This window comes from Bombina bombina, chromosome 6 (genome assembly GCF_027579735.1).
Source record: "Bombina bombina isolate aBomBom1 chromosome 6, aBomBom1.pri, whole genome shotgun sequence".
NCBI classification, from domain to species: domain Eukaryota; kingdom Metazoa; phylum Chordata; class Amphibia; order Anura; family Bombinatoridae; genus Bombina; species Bombina bombina.
The window spans coordinates 582,226,102-582,243,588 of NC_069504.1; the positions used below are offsets into that span (position 1 = coordinate 582,226,102).

Below are 17,487 nucleotides of genomic sequence, written 5' to 3' on the forward strand. Positions count from 1 at the left end.
CTTCACCAGAATTAGGAGAACAACTGCGTAGCAGAATGCGAAGCAGAGACCTTACCATCTGAATCTTAAATATCCTCTTGCATTTTCCCTGTAGACAAGGAAAAAAACATTCAAGCTGCAGATACTGCAGAGTGCACCTGAGCTGAAATCTGTAGGCAAAAGCACTCCTCCAGAAGATTGAGAGGAACCGCAGAGCACTGCATGCGATGCCATAGAGGCTTGGGATGTTAAAGGAGAAAACTGTGGCAATGCCTGAACAGTATTATCCTGGGGGACATGAGGTTCAAATCGTCCTTAGAGATAAGAGGCTCAAACAAGAATATCTTAAATTTGGAAAGATTCATTCTAAATGAGAAGGTCATAAAATAAACAAAATGGACCTGAAGAGCCTGTTAATAAACATTTGTTTTTAAGGTACAGAAACCTGAACAAATGCCACAAAAATTACAAGTGAAATGTTTCAAATAAAAAGTACTATCACTTTAAGAACATAACACTCACTTAAGGGAAAACCACACTACTAGCTTGGAATAACCTCCCAATCCAGGATGACTTCCCCCTATGTGCAGAGGTACAAACTCTATAGAACAAACCTATTCTATGGCATACACAGCAAGGTATAAAGGAAAAACATAATTTATGTAAGAATCTGATAAATTAATTTCTTTCATATTGGCAAGAGTCCATGAGCTAGTGACGTATGGGATATACAATCCTACCAGGAGGGGCAAAGTTTCCCAAACCGCAAAATGCCTATAAAATACACCCCTCACCACACCCACAATTCAGTTTAACGAATAGCCAAGTAGTGGGGTGATAAAGAAAGGAGTAAAAAGCATCAAAAATGGAATTTGAAAATAATTGTGCTTTATACAAAAAATCATAACCACCATAAAAAGGGTGGGTCTCATGGATTCTTGCCAATATGAAAGAAATTAATATATTAGGTAAGTTCTTACATAAATTATGTTTTCTTTCATGTAATTGGCAAGAGTCCATGAGCTAGTGACATATTGGTAATACCCAAGTTGTGGAACTCCACAAAAGAGTCACTACAGAGGGAGGGATAAAAAAAAAAAGCCATTTTCCGCTGAAAAAATTAATCCACAACCCAAAATATAAGTTATTCTCATAAATGAAAAGAAAAACTTAAAGATAAGTAGAGGAATCAAACTGAAACAGCTGCCTAAAGAACTTTTCTACCAAAAACTGCTTCCAAGGAAGCAAATACATCAAAACGGTAGAATTTGGTAAATGTATGCAAAGAAGACCAAGTTGCTGCTTTGCAAATCTGATCAACCGAAGCTTCATTTTGAAAAGCCCACGAAGTGGAGACTGATCTAGTAGAATGAGCTGTAATTCTCTGAGGCGGGGCCTGACCCGACACCAAAAAAGCCTGATGAATCAAAAGCTTTAAACAGGATGCCAAGGAAATGGCAGAAGTTTTCTGACCTTTCCTAGGACCAGAAAAGACAACAAATAGACTTCCTGAAATCTTTAGTAGCTTCAACATAATATTTCAAAGCTCTTACAACATCCAAAGAATGTAAGGATCTCTGCAAAGAATTATTAGGATTAGGACACAAAGAAGGAACAACAATTTCTCTATTAATGTTGTTAGAATTCACAACCTTGGGTAGCAATTTAAATGAAGCCCGCAAAACTGCCTTATCCTGTTGAAAAATCAGAAGAGGAGATTCACAAGAAAGAGCAGATAATTCAGAAACTCTTCTAGCAGAAGAGATGGCCAAAAGGAACAACACTTTCCAAGAAAGTAGTTTATTGTCCAAAGAATGCATAGGCTCAAACGGAGGAGCCTGTAAAGCCTTCAAAACCAAATTAAGGCTCCAAGGAGGAGAGATTGATTTAATGACAGGCTTGATATGGACCAAAGCCTGCACAAAACAGTGAATATCAGGAAGCTTAGCAATCATTCTGTGAAATAAAACAGAAAGAGCAGAGATTTGTCCCTTCAAGGAACTTGCAGACAAACCTTTATCCAAACCATCATGAAGAAACTGTAAAATTCTAGGAATTCTAAAAGAATGCCAGGAAAATTAATGAGAACACCATGAAATATAAGTCTTCCAAACTCTATAGTAAATCTTCCTAGAAACAGATTTACAAGCCTGTAACATAGTATTAATCACTGAGTCAGAGAAACCTCTATGACTAAGCACTAGGCGTTCAATTTCCATACCTTCAAATTTAATGATTTGAGATCCTGATGGAAAAACGGACCTTGAGACAGAAGGTCTGGCCTTAAAGGAAGTGGCCAAGGTTGGCAACTGGACATCCAAACAAGATCCGCATACCAAAACCTGTGAGGCCATGCTGGAGCTACCAGCAACACAAACAATTGTTCCATGATGATCTTGGAGATCACTCTTGGAAGAAGAACTAGAGGCGGGAAGATATAAGCAGGTTGGTAACACCAAGGAACTGCCACCGCATCCACTGCCTCCGTCTGAGGATCCCTGGACCTGGGAAGTTTCTTGTTTAAATGGGAAGCCATCAGATCTATTTCTGGAAGACCCCATATCTGAACAATTTGAGAAAACATCTGGATGGAGCGACCACTCCCCCGGATGTAAAGTTTGACGGCTGAGATAATCCGCTTCCCAATTGTCTACACCTGGGATATGAACCACAGAAATTAGTCAGGAGCTGGATTCCACCCAATAAAGTATCCAAGATACTTCTTTCATAGCTTGGGTAATGAGTCCCACCCTGATGATTGACATATGCCACAGTTGTGATATTGTCTGTCTGAAAACAAATGAATGGTTCTCTCTTCAACAGAGGCCACACCTGAAGAGCCCTAAAAATAGCACAGAGTTCTAAAATATTGATTGGTAACCTCGCCTCTTGAGATTTCCAAACCCCTTGTGCTGACAGAGATCACCAGACAGCTCCCCAACCTGAAAGACTTGCATGTGTTGTGATCACAGTCCAGGTTGAACAAACAAAAGAGGCTCCTTGAACTATACGATGGTGAGCTAACCACCAAGTCAGATAGAGTCGAACATTAGGATTTAAGGATATTAATTGTGATATCTTTGTATAATCCCTGCACCATTGATTCAGCATACAAAGCTGTAGAGGTCTCATATGAAAACAAGCAAAGGGGATCACATCCAATGCTGCAATCATGAGACCTAAAACTTCCATGCACATAGTTACTGAAGGGAATGATTGAGACTGAAGGTTTCGACAAGCTGAACCCAATTTTAGTTGTCTCTTGTCTGTTAGAGACAGAGTCATGGACACTGAATCTATCTGGAAACCTAAAAAGGTGACCCTTGTCTGAGGAATTAAGAAACATTTTGGTAAATTGATCCTCCAACCATGTCTTTGAAGAAACAAGACTAGTTGATTTGTGTGAGATTCTGCAGAATGTAAAGACTGAGCTAGTACCAAGATATCGTACAAATAAGGAACCACCACAATACCCCGTTCTCTAATAACAGAGAGTAGGGCACTGAGAACCTTTGAAAAAATTCTTGGAGCTGTCGCTAGGCCAAATGGAAGAGCAACAACTTGGTAATGCTGGTCTAGAAAAGAGAATCTCAGAAACTGATAGTGGTCTGGATGAATCAGAATATGAATATATGCATCCTGTAAGTCTATCGTGGACATATAATGACCTTGCTGAACAAAATGCAGAATAGTCCTTATAGTCACCATTTTGAAAGTTGGCACTCTTACAAAACGATTCAAAATTTTAAAATCCAGAAATGGCCTGAATGAATTCTCTTTCTTTGGGACAATAAATAGATTTGAATAGATCCCCAGACCATGTTACTGAAACAGAACTGGTATGATTACCCCTGAAAGCTCCAGGTCTGAAACACACTTCAGAAAAGCCTGAGCCTTTACTGGATTTGCCGGTATGCGTGAGAGAAAAAATCTTCTCACAGGAGGTCTTACTCTGAATCCTATCCGGTACCCTTGAGAGACAATACTCTGAATCCATTGATTTTGGACAGAATCTGCCCAAATGCTTTGGAAGAATCTGTCCCCTACCAGCTGAGCTGGAATGAGGGCCGCACCTTCATGCAGACTTGGGGGCTGGCTTTGGTTTCTTAAACGGCTTGGATTTATTCCAACTTGAAGAAGTTTTCCAATTGGAACCAGATTCTTTGGGGGAAGGATTGGGTTTTTGTTACTTAATTTGTCGAAAGGAACGAAAACGGTTAGAAGCTTTAGATTTACCCTTAGGTCTTTTATCCTGAGGCAAAAAAACTCCCTTCCCCCCAGGGACAGTTAAAATAATTGAATCCAACTGAGAACCAAATAAATTATTACCTTGGAAAGAAAGAGATAAAAATATAGATTTAGATACCATGTCAGCATTCCAATATTTAAGCCACAAAGCTCTTCTAGCTAAAATAGCTAAAGACATACAGTTGTGCTCATAAGTTTACATACCCTGGCAGAATTTATGATTTCTTGACCATTTTTCAGAGAATATGAATGATAACACAAAAAAATTTCTTTCACTCATGGTTAGTGTTTGGCTGAAGCCATTTGTTATCAATCAACTGTGTTTACTCTTTTTAAATCATAATGACAACAGAAACTACCCAAATGACCCTGATCAAAAGTTTACATACCCTGGTGATTTTGGCCTGATAACATGCACACAAGTTGACACAAAGGGGTTTGAATGGCTATTAAAAGTAACCATCTTCACCTGTGATCTGTTTGCTTGTAATTAGTGTGTGTGTATAAAAGGTCAATAAGTTTCTGGACTCCTGACAGACCCTTGCATCTTTCATCCAGTGCTGCACTGACGTTTCAGGATTCTGAGTCATGGGGAAAGCAAAATAATTGTCAAAGGATTTGCGGGAAAAGGTAGTTGATTTATATAAAACAGGAAAGGGATATAAAGAGATATCCAAGGAATTGAGAATGCAAATCAGCAGTGTTCAAACTCTAATCAAGAAGTAAAAAATGAGGGGTTCTGTTTGTTAACATACTGCATTCATCTTAACATCAATTCTGATCAAATTTCCTTTGCCTTTGTAGCTCACACATCCCCAAAACATCAGCGATCCACCTCCGTTTTTCACAGTAGGAATGATGTACCTTTCATCATAGGCCTTGTTGACTCCTCTCCAAATGTAGCGTTTATGGTTGTGACCAAAAAGCTCAATTTTGGTCTCATCACTCCAAATAACTTTGTGCCAGAAGGTTTGAGGCTTGTTTCTGTGCTGTTTGACGTATTGTAAGCGGGATACCTAGTGGCATTTGCGTAGTAATGGCTTTCTTCTGGCGACTTGACCATGCAGCCTATCTTTCTTCAAGTGCCTCCTTATTGTTTATCTTGAAACAGCCACACCACATGTCCTGTATTTCACCTGAAGTTATTTGTGGGTTTGTCTTTGCATCCCGAACAATTTTCCTGGCAGTTACGGCTGAAATTTTAGTTAGTCTACCTGACCGTGGTTTGGTTTCAACAGAACCCCTCATTTTCCACTTCTTGATTAGAGTTTGAACAGTGCTGATTTGCATTCTCAATTCCTTGGATATCTTTTTATATCCCTTTCCTGTTTTATACAGTTCAACTACCTTTTCCCGCAGATACTTTGACAATTCTTTTGCTTTCCCCATGACTCAGAATCCAGAATCGTCAGTGCAGCACTGGATGAAAGATGCAAGGGTCTGTCAGGAGTCCAGAGACTCATTGACCTTTCATACACACACACACAAATTACAAGCAAACAGATCACAGGTGAGGATTGTTACCTTTAATAACCATTCAAACCCCTTTATGTCAACTTGTGTGTATGTTATCAGGCTAAAATCACCAGGGTATGTAAACCTTTGATCAGGGTCATTTGAGTAGTTTCTGTTGTCATTATAATTTAAAAAGAGTAAACACAGTTGATTGATAATACATGGAGTCAGCCAAACACTAACCATGAGTGAAAGAAAGTTTGTGTTATCATTCATATTTACTGAAAAATGGCCAAGAAATCATAAATTCTGCCAGGGTATGTAAACTTATGAGCACAACTGTAGATTTAAGACTTTCAAGAAAACGGAGAAGGCGTTCCAAGAATAGTCCCAAAAATTGAGGAATAATAAAAGAAGAAAAGTCTTACTGTGTATGAGGAGAGTTTAACTGAAACACAAAACCCCACTTAGGTCATACATAATGAAATAAAATACAGGCTTGCAATGCATGCTACAGGAATACTTAACCACTCAAAGGCTACATAAATGCCATAATAAAAACGGCAGCAAAACTTCAAATTTTGTGATACTACTATCACTAAAAAACCTCATTCAGGAAATACTATAATCAATGTATTAACCCCTGAAGTTGTAACTGTCTCCTGTCTCACAGTGCCTGCGTCCTGCCTGAATTATTCCATAAAGGATATAAAAGTCGCAAATACTGTTGCAGCTTTTTAAATACCCTTATGTGCAAGTCCCCCAGACATAGAAGACCAACGCACTTACCTGCATCTAGCCTTCCGGAAGGAGGACAGCTCATCTGGTTTGAGAAGCACACCTCCTCACATAGACCCATGGAAAACAAAAAAAGACTGAATAATCCTAATCAGGCTTTAAGGATAGGACAGCAACAACTATTTGGGAGGTGCAGTGAGGATTATACCCCACAAGTTCCCAATTGCTTAAAAGCCACCACTGCTCTACTGTAGAGACTGACATGGACCAAGGCTAAACCCAAGGAAGGAGCAGAACAAACTTGCTCTGCTTCAAAATAATAAAATCTTGATTGAAGAATCTTCTTTGAGACACCTTAACTTTACCACCTTCTTGCTTTTAACCTAGGCAAAAATAATGACTTGGGTTGGAGGGAAGGGAGGTGATATTTAACAGCTTTGCTGTGGTGCTCTTTGCCTCCTCCTGCTCGTCAGGAGTGATATTCCCAACAGTAATTATAGATGATCCGTGGACTCACAGTGTCATTAGAAAGAAAGCTGCTTTTGCCTGTGGTACCCCCACCTATACTGAACATTTTAATACTGCAGTAATAAGAAGCTATGTGAAAAGACAGCAGAATAGATCTATATTCCAGTGGGGTGGGTCAGGGGTTGGGCAGGTAGGTATAAAATGTAAATCTAAATTGCTCTCTCTGAGTATTAAACTGAGGGGTCTGCTCACCCTGCAAGCTCAGACAATTTGATTGGTATGCTTTCATAGAACAAAAGCAGCTATTGCATATATATATATATATATATATATATATATATATATATATATATATATATATATATATATATATATATATATATATATATATATATATATATATATATATATATCCTTAGTCATTAGAAAAACAATTTTAGAGTACAGGCCATTTACATATTAAAGCAGCTATTGCATATATATATATATATATATATATATATATATATATATATATATATATATATATATATCTCAGTCATTATAAAAACAATTTTACATATTAAATGGAAGAGATTGGGAAAGGGTTGCTAATGAAACTGAGGAACATTTGTCCGCTTTCACACATAATCTATTTGAATGTATATATGTATTTATTCATTCAAATAATTAACATAACAATTTGATATTTATCTACAACACTCAAATGTTCCTTCCAATAATAGTTTTTTTTTATACAAATAAATCCCCATTAAACTCAACCATTATGGATCCTGATACTCATGTACTGTGGGTATCGAAACAGAGAGCATTGAAGGGATAGTAAACACCTTGAGAATTTTACATAAAATATTAAAGTTATGTGTATATATGTATATTGCAATATACTTTCATGATTTATTTTGCCTCATTTCAAGTAATTTAGCATTGAACATTGAGGATTTTTCACTTTTAAAACTTGAAATGCTTCCTAGTGACTCCTCAAGGCTAACTCTGCTACATATCTTTCCATAATTGGCTTTAATTGATAACAACTGTAAAATAATACATTTTATAGTAACATTATGACTGTGGCTAGCCTTGTCTGCAGACCCAAGCCTGGATAGGCTCCTCCAAATAAGGCAAGTGGTAGGGGGCATTTAGCTATTAAAAAAACAACAGCAAAATGTTTAAAAATGTTTAGAGTTGACTGATATGTTATTCTATAGAACAAAAAGAATAAATATAAAACAAATATTTTGTAATTACAAGGTGTTTACTGTCTAGAACACTACTGCATACAAGTGTACATTTTGTTTTATATATCGGTTAATGACCTTGGTGTTTTTCGCCTCTCTTTAGCAGATCCCCATTATAAAACAACAGAATTTATGTTTACCTGATAAATTACTTTCTCCAACGGTGTGTCCGGTCCACGGCGTCATCCTTACTTGTGGGATATTCTCTTCCCCAACAGGAAATGGCAAAGAGCCCAGCAAAGCTGGTCACATGATCCCTCCTAGGCTCCGCCTTCCCCAGTCATTCGACCGACGTAAAGGAGGAATATTTGCATAGGAGAAACCATATGATACCGTGGTGACTGTAGTTAAAGAAAATAAATTATCAGACCTGATTAAAAAACCAGGGCGGGCCGTGGACCGGACACACCGTTGGAGAAAGTAATTTATCAGGTAAACATAAATTCTGTTTTCTCCAACATAGGTGTGTCCGGTCCACGGCGTCATCCTTACTTGTGGGAACCAATACCAAAGCTTTAGGACACGGATGAAGGGAGGGAGCAAATCAGGTCACCTAGATGGAAGGCACCACGGCTTGCAAAACCTTTCTCCCAAAAATAGCCTCAGAAGAAGCAAAAGTATCAAACTTGTAAAATTTAGTAAATGTGTGCAGTGAAGACCAAGTCGCTGCCTTACATATCTGATCAACAGAAGCCTCGCTCTTGAAGGCCCATGTGGAAGCCACAGCCCTAGTGGAATGAGCTGTGATTCTTTCAGGAGGCTGCCGTCCGGCAGTCTCGTAAGCCAATCTGATGATGCTTTTAATCCAAAAAGAGAGAGAGGTAGAAGTTGCTTTTTGACCTCTCCTTTTACCAGAATAAACAACAAACAAGGAAGATGTTTGTCTAAAATCCTTTGTAGCATCTAAATAGAATTTTAGAGCACGAACAACATCCAAATTGTGCAACAAACGTTCCTTCTTTGAAACTGGATTCGGACACAAAGAAGGCACGACTATCTCCTGGTTAATGTTTTTGTTAGAAACAACTTTCGGAAGAAAACCAGGTTTAGTACGTAAAACCACCTTATCTGCATGGAACACCAGATAAGGAGGAGAACACTGCAGAGCAGATAATTCTGAAACTCTTCTAGCAGAAGAAATTGCAACCAAAAACAAAACTTTCCAAGATAATAACTTAATATCAACGGAATGTAAGGGTTCAAACGGAACCCCCTGAAGAACTGAAAGAACTAAATTGAGACTCCAAGGAGGAGTCAAAGGTTTGTAAACAGGCTTGATTCTAACCAGAGCCTGAACAAAGGCTTGAACATCTGGCACAGCTGCCAGTTTTTTGTGAAGTAACACAGACAAGGCAGAAATCTGTCCCTTCAAGGAACTAGCAGATAATCCTTTCTCCAAACCTTCTTGAAGGAAGGATAGAATCTTAGGAATTTTTACCTTGTCCCAAGGGAATCCTTTAGATTCACACCAACAGATATATTTTTTCCATATTTTGTGGTAAATTTTTCTAGTTACAGGCTTTCTGGCCTGAACAAGAGTATCAATGACAGAATCTGAGAACCCTCGCTTTGATAAGATCAAGCGTTCAATCTCCAAGCAGTCAGTTGGAGTGAGACCAGATTCGGATGTTCGAACGGACCTTGAACAAGAAGGTCTCGTCTCAAAGGTAGCTTCCATGGTGGAGCCGATGACATATTCACCAGGTCTGCATACCAAGTCCTGCGTGGCCACGCAGGAGCTATCAAGATCACCGATGCTCTCTCCTGATTGATCCTGGCTACCAGCCTGGGGATGAGAGGAAACGGCGGGAATACATAAGCTAGTTTGAAGGTCCAAGGTGCTACTAGTGCATCTACTAGAGTCGCCTTGGGATCCCTGGATCTGGACCCGTAGCAAGGAACCTTGAAGTTCTGACGAGAGGCCATCAGATCCATGTCTGGAATGCCCCACAATTGAGTGATTTGGGCAAAGATTTCCGGATGGAGTTCCCACTCCCCCGGATGAAATGTCTGACGACTCAGAAAATCCGCTTCCCAATTTTCCACTCCTGGGATGTGGATTGCAGACAAGTGGCAGGAGTGAGTCTCCGCCCATTGAATGATTTTGGTCACTTCTTCCATCGCCAGGGAACTCCTTGTTCCCCCCTGATGGTTGATGTACGCAACAGTCGTCATGTTGTCTGATTGAAACCGTATGAACTTGGCCTTTGCTAGCTGAGGCCAAGCCTTGAGAGCATTGAGTATCGCTCTCAGTTCCAGAATATTTATCGGTAGAAGAGATTCTTCCCGAGACCAAAGACCCTGAGCTTTCAGGGGTCCCCAGACCGCGCCCCAGCCCACCAGACTGGCGTCGGTCGTGACAATGACCCACTCTGGTCTGCGGAAGCTCATCCCCTGTGACAGGTTGTCCAGGGACAGCCACCAACAGAGTGAATCTCTGGTCCTCTGATTTACTTGTATCGTCGGAGACAAGTCTGTATAGTCCCCATTCCACTGACTGAGCATGCACAGTTGTAATGGTCTTAGATGAATGCGCGCAAAAGGAACTATGTCCATTGCCGCTACCATCAAACCTATTACTTCCATGCACTGCGCTATGGAAGGAAGAGGAACAGAATGAAGTATTTGACAAGAGTTCAGAAGTTTTGATTTTCTGGCCTCTGTCAGAAAAATCCTCATTTCTAAGGAGTCTATTATTGTTCCCAAGAAGGGAACCCTTGTTGACGGAGACAGAGAACTTTTTTCTACGTTCACTTTCCACCCGTGAGATCTGAGAAAGGCCAGGACAATGTCCGTGTGAGCCTTTGCTTGAGGAAGGGACGACGCTCGAATCAGAATGTCGTCCAAGTAAGGTACTACTACAATGCCCCTTGGTCTTAGCACCGCTAGAAGGGACCCTAGTACCTTTGTGAAAATCCTTGGAGCAGTGGCTAATCCGAACGGAAGTGCCACAAACTGGTAATGCTTGTCCAGGAATGCGAACCTTAGGAACCGATGATGTTCCTTGTGGATAGGAATATGTAGATACGCATCCTTTAAATCCACCGTGGTCATGAATTGACCTTCCTGGATGGAAGGAAGAATAGTTCGAATGGTTTCCATTTTGAACGATGGAACCTTGAGAAACTTGTTTAGGATCTTGAGATCTAAGATTGGTCTGAATGTTCCCTCTTTTTTGGGAACTACGAACAGATTGGAGTAGAACCCCATCCCTTGTTCTCCTAATGGAACAGGATGAATCACTCCCATTTTTAACAGGTCTTCTACACAATGTAAGAATGCCTGTTTTTTTATGTGGTCTGAAGACAATTGAGACCTGTGGAACCTCCCCCTTGGGGGAAGCCCCTTGAATTCCAGAAGATAACCTTGGGAGACTATTTCTAGCGCCCAAGGATCCAGAACATCTCTTGCCCAAGCCTGAGCGAAGAGAGAGAGTCTGCCCCCCACCAGATCCGGTCCCGGATCGGGGGCCAACATCTCATGCTGTCTTGGTAGCAGTGGCAGGTTTCTTGGCCTGCTTTCCTTTGTTCCAGCCTTGCATTGGTCTCCAGGCTGGCTTGGCTTGAGAAGTATTACCCTCTTGCTTAGAGGACGTAGCACTTGGGGCTGGTCCGTTTCTGCGAAAGGGACGAAAATTAGGTTTATTTTTGGCCTTGAAAGACCTATCCTGAGGAAGGGCGTGGCCCTTGCCCCCAGTGATATCAGAGATAATCTCTTTCAAGTCAGGGCCAAACAGCGTTTTCCCCTTGAAAGGAATGTTAAGCAATTTGTTCTTGGAAGACGCATCCGCTGACCAAGATTTTAACCAAAGCGCTCTGCGCGCCACAATAGCAAAACCAGAATTTTTCGCCGCTAACCTAGCCAATTGCAAAGTGGCGTCTAGGGTGAAAGAATTAGCCAATTTGAGAGCACGAATTCTGTCCATAATCTCCTCATAAGAAGAAGAATTATTATTGATCGCCTTTTCTAGCTCATCGAACCAGAAACACGCGGCTGTAGTGACAGGAACAATGCATGAAATTGGTTGTAGAAGGTAACCTTGCTGAACAAACATCTTTTTAAGCAAGTCTTGATAAAGGCGCAAGGTACAGCGCTGAAACGCGTAGAAAACGACATCGAGTGTGGATACTATTAGCTCCAGCAGAAGGATCACAAGAAACACTCCCCCCACGATCCGGCTACCCGATAGGTCCTCCGTACACCACGTCAGACGGACATCAAACACACCTGGGTAGGAAGTAGTTGCGGAAGCGACCCAAACGGCGGCACGCCGACGGGAGACACAACAAACTCGGCTTGTACACAGAAGCACTCTTCCCAGAACCCACGGCACCACGATTAATATCACGGAGGTAAGGGATATCGGAGGTCCGGTTAGGGGGAGTTGAGCCAATTTGTTTTTACCTTTGGGACTTTTTAATCTATGGATTAGTTGTGGCCACAACTTAAGAATACCTTATCAGATACATTACTAAAGAATTACAATATCTGAACTCACCGGAAAATATTATTTTTAAACAATTACAATTTTTCATAGGATACGGATATGCTCTTATATATGCTCTTATATATGCTTGATTTATAAAGATACGGAACATCATATGAATTGTTTTCAGCAACAGTATTTGTATTTGTATTTTAACATGTTTTAAAGTAAATGTTTTTTTCTAAACCACTGTAATTTTTTCATTCACTTAAAAGTATATTGTATTCACAATATTGTGTTTACACATTACGGATAGAAGTATTAAGAAATAGGATAAATATCGCACTGCACTTTAAACTAAGTTTCAAACAATATATATTGTTACAAAATTGCCGATTAGGGGAAATAAGTTTTAACAATAAGTTTTAACACAAAGTATAATTTTTGTAGAAACGTCTACTACCACACAGCATAGCGATTAATTTATTAACACTTTAAATTAGAATTTTTGTGAGAAGATTTGAAGGATTTTAAGGAATAGTTAAGAATCACAGTCCAACTCACAGCTCTTTTTTGAGCGCTCCCCACCCCCACCTTGCACACTTTCACACATCTGATATTGGGAGCATATCAGACTTGGGGAAGCAAGCTGAGTCTGATCTAATCTTCACTCCTCACCCCCTCTTGTTGTAATCTTTTTAAGCAAACCTTCTAATTTTTTATCCATAGGATCTTTGAAAGCACAACTATCTTCTATGGGTATAGTGGTGCGTTTGTTTAGAGTAGAAACCGCCCCCTCGACCTTGGGGACTGTCTGCCATAAGTCCTTTCTGGGGTCGACCATAGGAAACAATTTTTTAAATATGGGGGGAGGGACGAAAGGTATACCGGGCCTTTCCCATTCTTTATTTACAATGTCCGCCACCCGCTTGGGTATAGGAAAAGCTTCGGGGGGCCCCGGGACCTCTAGGAACTTGTCCATTTTACATAGTTTCTCTGGAATGACCAAATTCTCACAATCATCCAGAGTGGATAACACCTCCTTAAGCAGAGCGCGGAGATGTTCCAATTTAAATTTAAATGTAATCACATCAGGTTCAGCTTGTTGAGAAATTTTCCCTGAATCTGAAATTTCTCCCTCAGACAAAACCTCCCTGGCCCCCTCAGACTGGTGTAGGGGCCCTTCAGAACCAATATCATCAGCGTCCTCATGCTCTTCAGTATTTTCTAAAACAGAGCAGTCGCGCTTTCGCTGATAAGTGGGCATTTTGGCTAAAATGTTTTTGATAGAATTATCCATTACAGCCGTTAATTGTTGCATAGTAAGGAGTATTGGCGCGCTAGATGTACTAGGGGCCTCCTGAGTGGGCAAGACTCGTGTAGACGAAGGAGGGAATGATGCAGTACCATGCTTACTCCCCTCACTTGAGGAATCATCTTGGGCATCATTTTCTCTAAATTTTGTGTCACATAAATCACATCTATTTAAATGAGAAGGAACCTTGGCTTCCCCACATTCAGAACACAGTCTATCTGGTAGTTCAGACATGTTAAACAGGCAAAAACTTGATAACAAAGTACAAAAAACGTTTTAAAATAAACCGTTACTGTCACTTTAAATTTTAAACTGAACACACTTTATTACTGCAATTGCGAAAAAGTATGAAGGAATTGTTCAAAATTCACCAAAATTTCACCACAGTGTCTTAAAGCCTTAAAAGTATTGCACACCAAATTTGGAAGCTTTAACCCTTAAAATAACGGAACCGGAGCCGTTATTATATTTAACCCCTTTACAGTCCCTGGTATCTGCTTTGCTGAGACCCAACCAAGCCCAAAGGGGAATACGATACCAAATGACGCCTTCAGAAAGTCTTTTCTATGTATCAGAGCTCCTCACACATGCATCTGCATGTCATGCTTCTCAAAAACAAGTGCGCAATACAGGCGCGAAAATGAGACTCTGCCTATGATTAGGGAAAGCCCCTAGAGAATAAGGTGTCCAATACAGTGCCTGCCGGTTATTTTACATAATTCCCAAGATTAAAATAATTCCTCAAGGCTATGGAGTATAAAATATAAATCGATTTAGCCCAGAAAATGTCTACAGTCTTAGAAAGCCCTTTTTTTTCTTTCTGTAATAAAAATGGCTTACCGGATCCCATAGGGAAAATGACAGCTTCCAGTATTACATCGTCTTGTTAGAATGTGTCATACCTCAAGCAGCAAAAGTCTGCTCACTGTTCCCCCAACTGAAGTTAATTCCTCTCAACAGTCCTGTGTGGAAACAGCCATCGATTTTAGTAACGGTTGCTAAAATCATTTTCCTCTTACAAACAGAAATCTTCATCTCTTTTCTGTTTCAGAGTAAATAGTACATACCAGCACTATTTTAAAATAACAAACTCTTGATTGAATAATAAAAACTACAGTTAAACACTAAAAAACTCTAAGCCATCTCCGTGGAGATGTTGCCTGTACAACGGCAAAGAGAATGACTGGGGAAGGCGGAGCCTAGGAGGGATCATGTGACCAGCTTTGCTGGGCTCTTTGCCATTTCCTGTTGGGGAAGAGAATATCCCACAAGTAAGGATGACGCCGTGGACCGGACACACCTATGTTGGAGAAATGTCTTCTGTGTGCACTTCTGTTGGTAATATCACAGTACATGCAGGTTTACTTTTCCACAGTCATTGGCAGTGGTTAGAAGTTACTATAATAGATTTTTATGGGTGACCTTAAATATCTAAAAGCTTGTTTTTTGAGAAGTGTTCCTTCTCTGACAAAGTTTGCTTAGCAATAGAAAATCATTTTAAAACATGTCTTTAAAATCATTTCCTCTTTTTTTTAGGTTAAAATTAAAAAAAAAAAAATATAAAAAAGAAAGAAATTTCCTTTTTCTAACTTCACCTTTTTTGCACTTTCTGGGCCAGCTTCATCAAATCGGAAGCGTAAAATACGGAAGTCTTTGCAATAAACAATTAGCTCTGTGGGATTAAATTTCAGCTTCTGATTTGGGGAGAGGATCTTTTGTTTTCTTTTGGTGTCATTAACTGGAAGAAAGAAAAAGAATCACATTAAATAGAACATAGTGCAACAGCCTTACTTGGTGATTGCTGATTTCACATACTCCTAATACAAATAAGCATTTAGATTTTCAGAGCCCAAAAATTAAAGTACAGTAACTACATCTTCTATTGATGGTAACATTTATAAGCTATTATATAGCACATGCAATCATATTAATTTAAGATTGTCAGGCTTTAGTACAAACAAGAGACATAGAGGCCGAATTATCAAGTGTCTGTCGGACCTAATCCGACAGTGCGGATCAGGTCCGACAGACATCGCTGAATGCGGTGAGCAATACGCTCTCCGTATTCAGTATTGCACTAGCAGCTCACAAGAGCTGCTGGTGCAATGCCGCCCCCTGCAGACTCGCGGCCAATCATGCGCCAGCAGGGGGGTGTCAATCAACCCGATCGTACTCTATCGGGATGAATTGTGGCAATTCCTGTCCGCCTCATAACTCCATACGGAGCTTGATAAATGGGCCTCAGTGGGTTAGTCTATAGAACCTTAGCTATGAAAAAATGAGCTACAGAAGAAAAACAAACTAGAAATAGTGAAAACAGAATTATACTTGCTTATAAATAAATAACTTTATATTCAAAGCAGAATCATATCAGTTCTGGTATACGGGCTCTAAGCAGACTCTTTAATTGTACTAGATGAGACCATGGGAGGAAGGCGAAAATTTACATGAGTGGAACATAAGGAGTGCTAGTAGGGTTTAGTTCAAATTACTCTCATATGGGGTCAATTAACTGGGTATCATCATGCTCTAAAGTGAATTTCCAGTTTGCTGAATGTTAATCATTAAAGGGATATGAAACCCAAAAAAATTTCATTTTGTGATTAAAGGGATAGTAAAGTCCAAATTAAACTTTCATGATTCAGACAATGAATGTAATTTTAAACAACTTTCTAATTTACTTTTATCATCAAATTTGCTTTGTTCTCTTGGTATTCTTAGTTGAAAGCTAAACCTAGGTAGGCTCATATGCTAAATTCTAAACCCATGAGGGCCGCCTCTTATCTGAATGCATTTGACAGCTTTTCACGGCTAGAGGGCGTTACTTCATGTGTTTCATATTAATAGCATTGTGCTCATGCATGTGAAGTTATTTAAGAGTCAGCACTAACTACCTGAAATGCAAGTCTGTCAAAAGATCTGAGATAAGGAGGCAGTCAGCAGAAGCTTAGATACAAGGCAATTAGAGAGGTAAAAAGTATATTTCTATAACAGTGTTGGTTATGCAAAACTGGTGTTTTTCTATCCCTTTAAGGAAGAGAATACAATTTTAAAAAAGTCTCCAATTTACTTCTGTTATTAAATTAGCTAAGGTCCCATGAAATTCCTCGTTGAAATTAAACCTAGGTAGGTGTATGTAGCACTACATGGCAGGGAATAGGGCTCCCATCTAGTGCTCTTGCAAATTGATAACATTGTAGCAAACTGCTGCCATATAGTGCTCCAGACACGTGCACACTCCTAAGCTTACGTCCCTGCTTTTCAACAAGAAATACCAAGAGAATAAAATTTAATAAGACAAGTAAATTAGAAAGTTGTTTATAATTGCATGCTTTAGCTGAATCATGAAAGAAAATAATTGGGTTTCATGTCCCTTTAACAGACTATGATTGGGATTATACTGTAGCAGTATATATAGATAGAGTGGATGTATGATGTCATAACCGGACCCAGGCAGCACAATGTCTTGAGCTGGCCATGCCTCATAAATACTGCAGGATGAAATACTTATATTTATTATTATTATTATATTTCTCCCTCTCAAAAGTTACAGAACACCTCCATTTTTATTGAAATGTATGCAATTTAATAATGTCTGCTACAAATAAACAATTGAAAAT

The 17,487-nt window shown here is 39.6% G+C and overlaps 1 protein-coding gene across 1 annotated transcript in view; it reads right to left on the reverse strand.

Annotated features, from left to right (window-relative positions):
* The window catches only part of MTMR10 (myotubularin related protein 10), a gene marked incomplete in the record, with an annotated part of 410,677 nt that overhangs the window by 267,518 nt on the left and 125,672 nt on the right, over positions 1-17,487 (reverse strand). Inside the window, 1 exon segment of the mRNA XM_053717557.1 lies at positions 15,463-15,605. Within this exon segment, the coding sequence (XP_053573532.1) occupies positions 15,463-15,605 (143 nt within the window).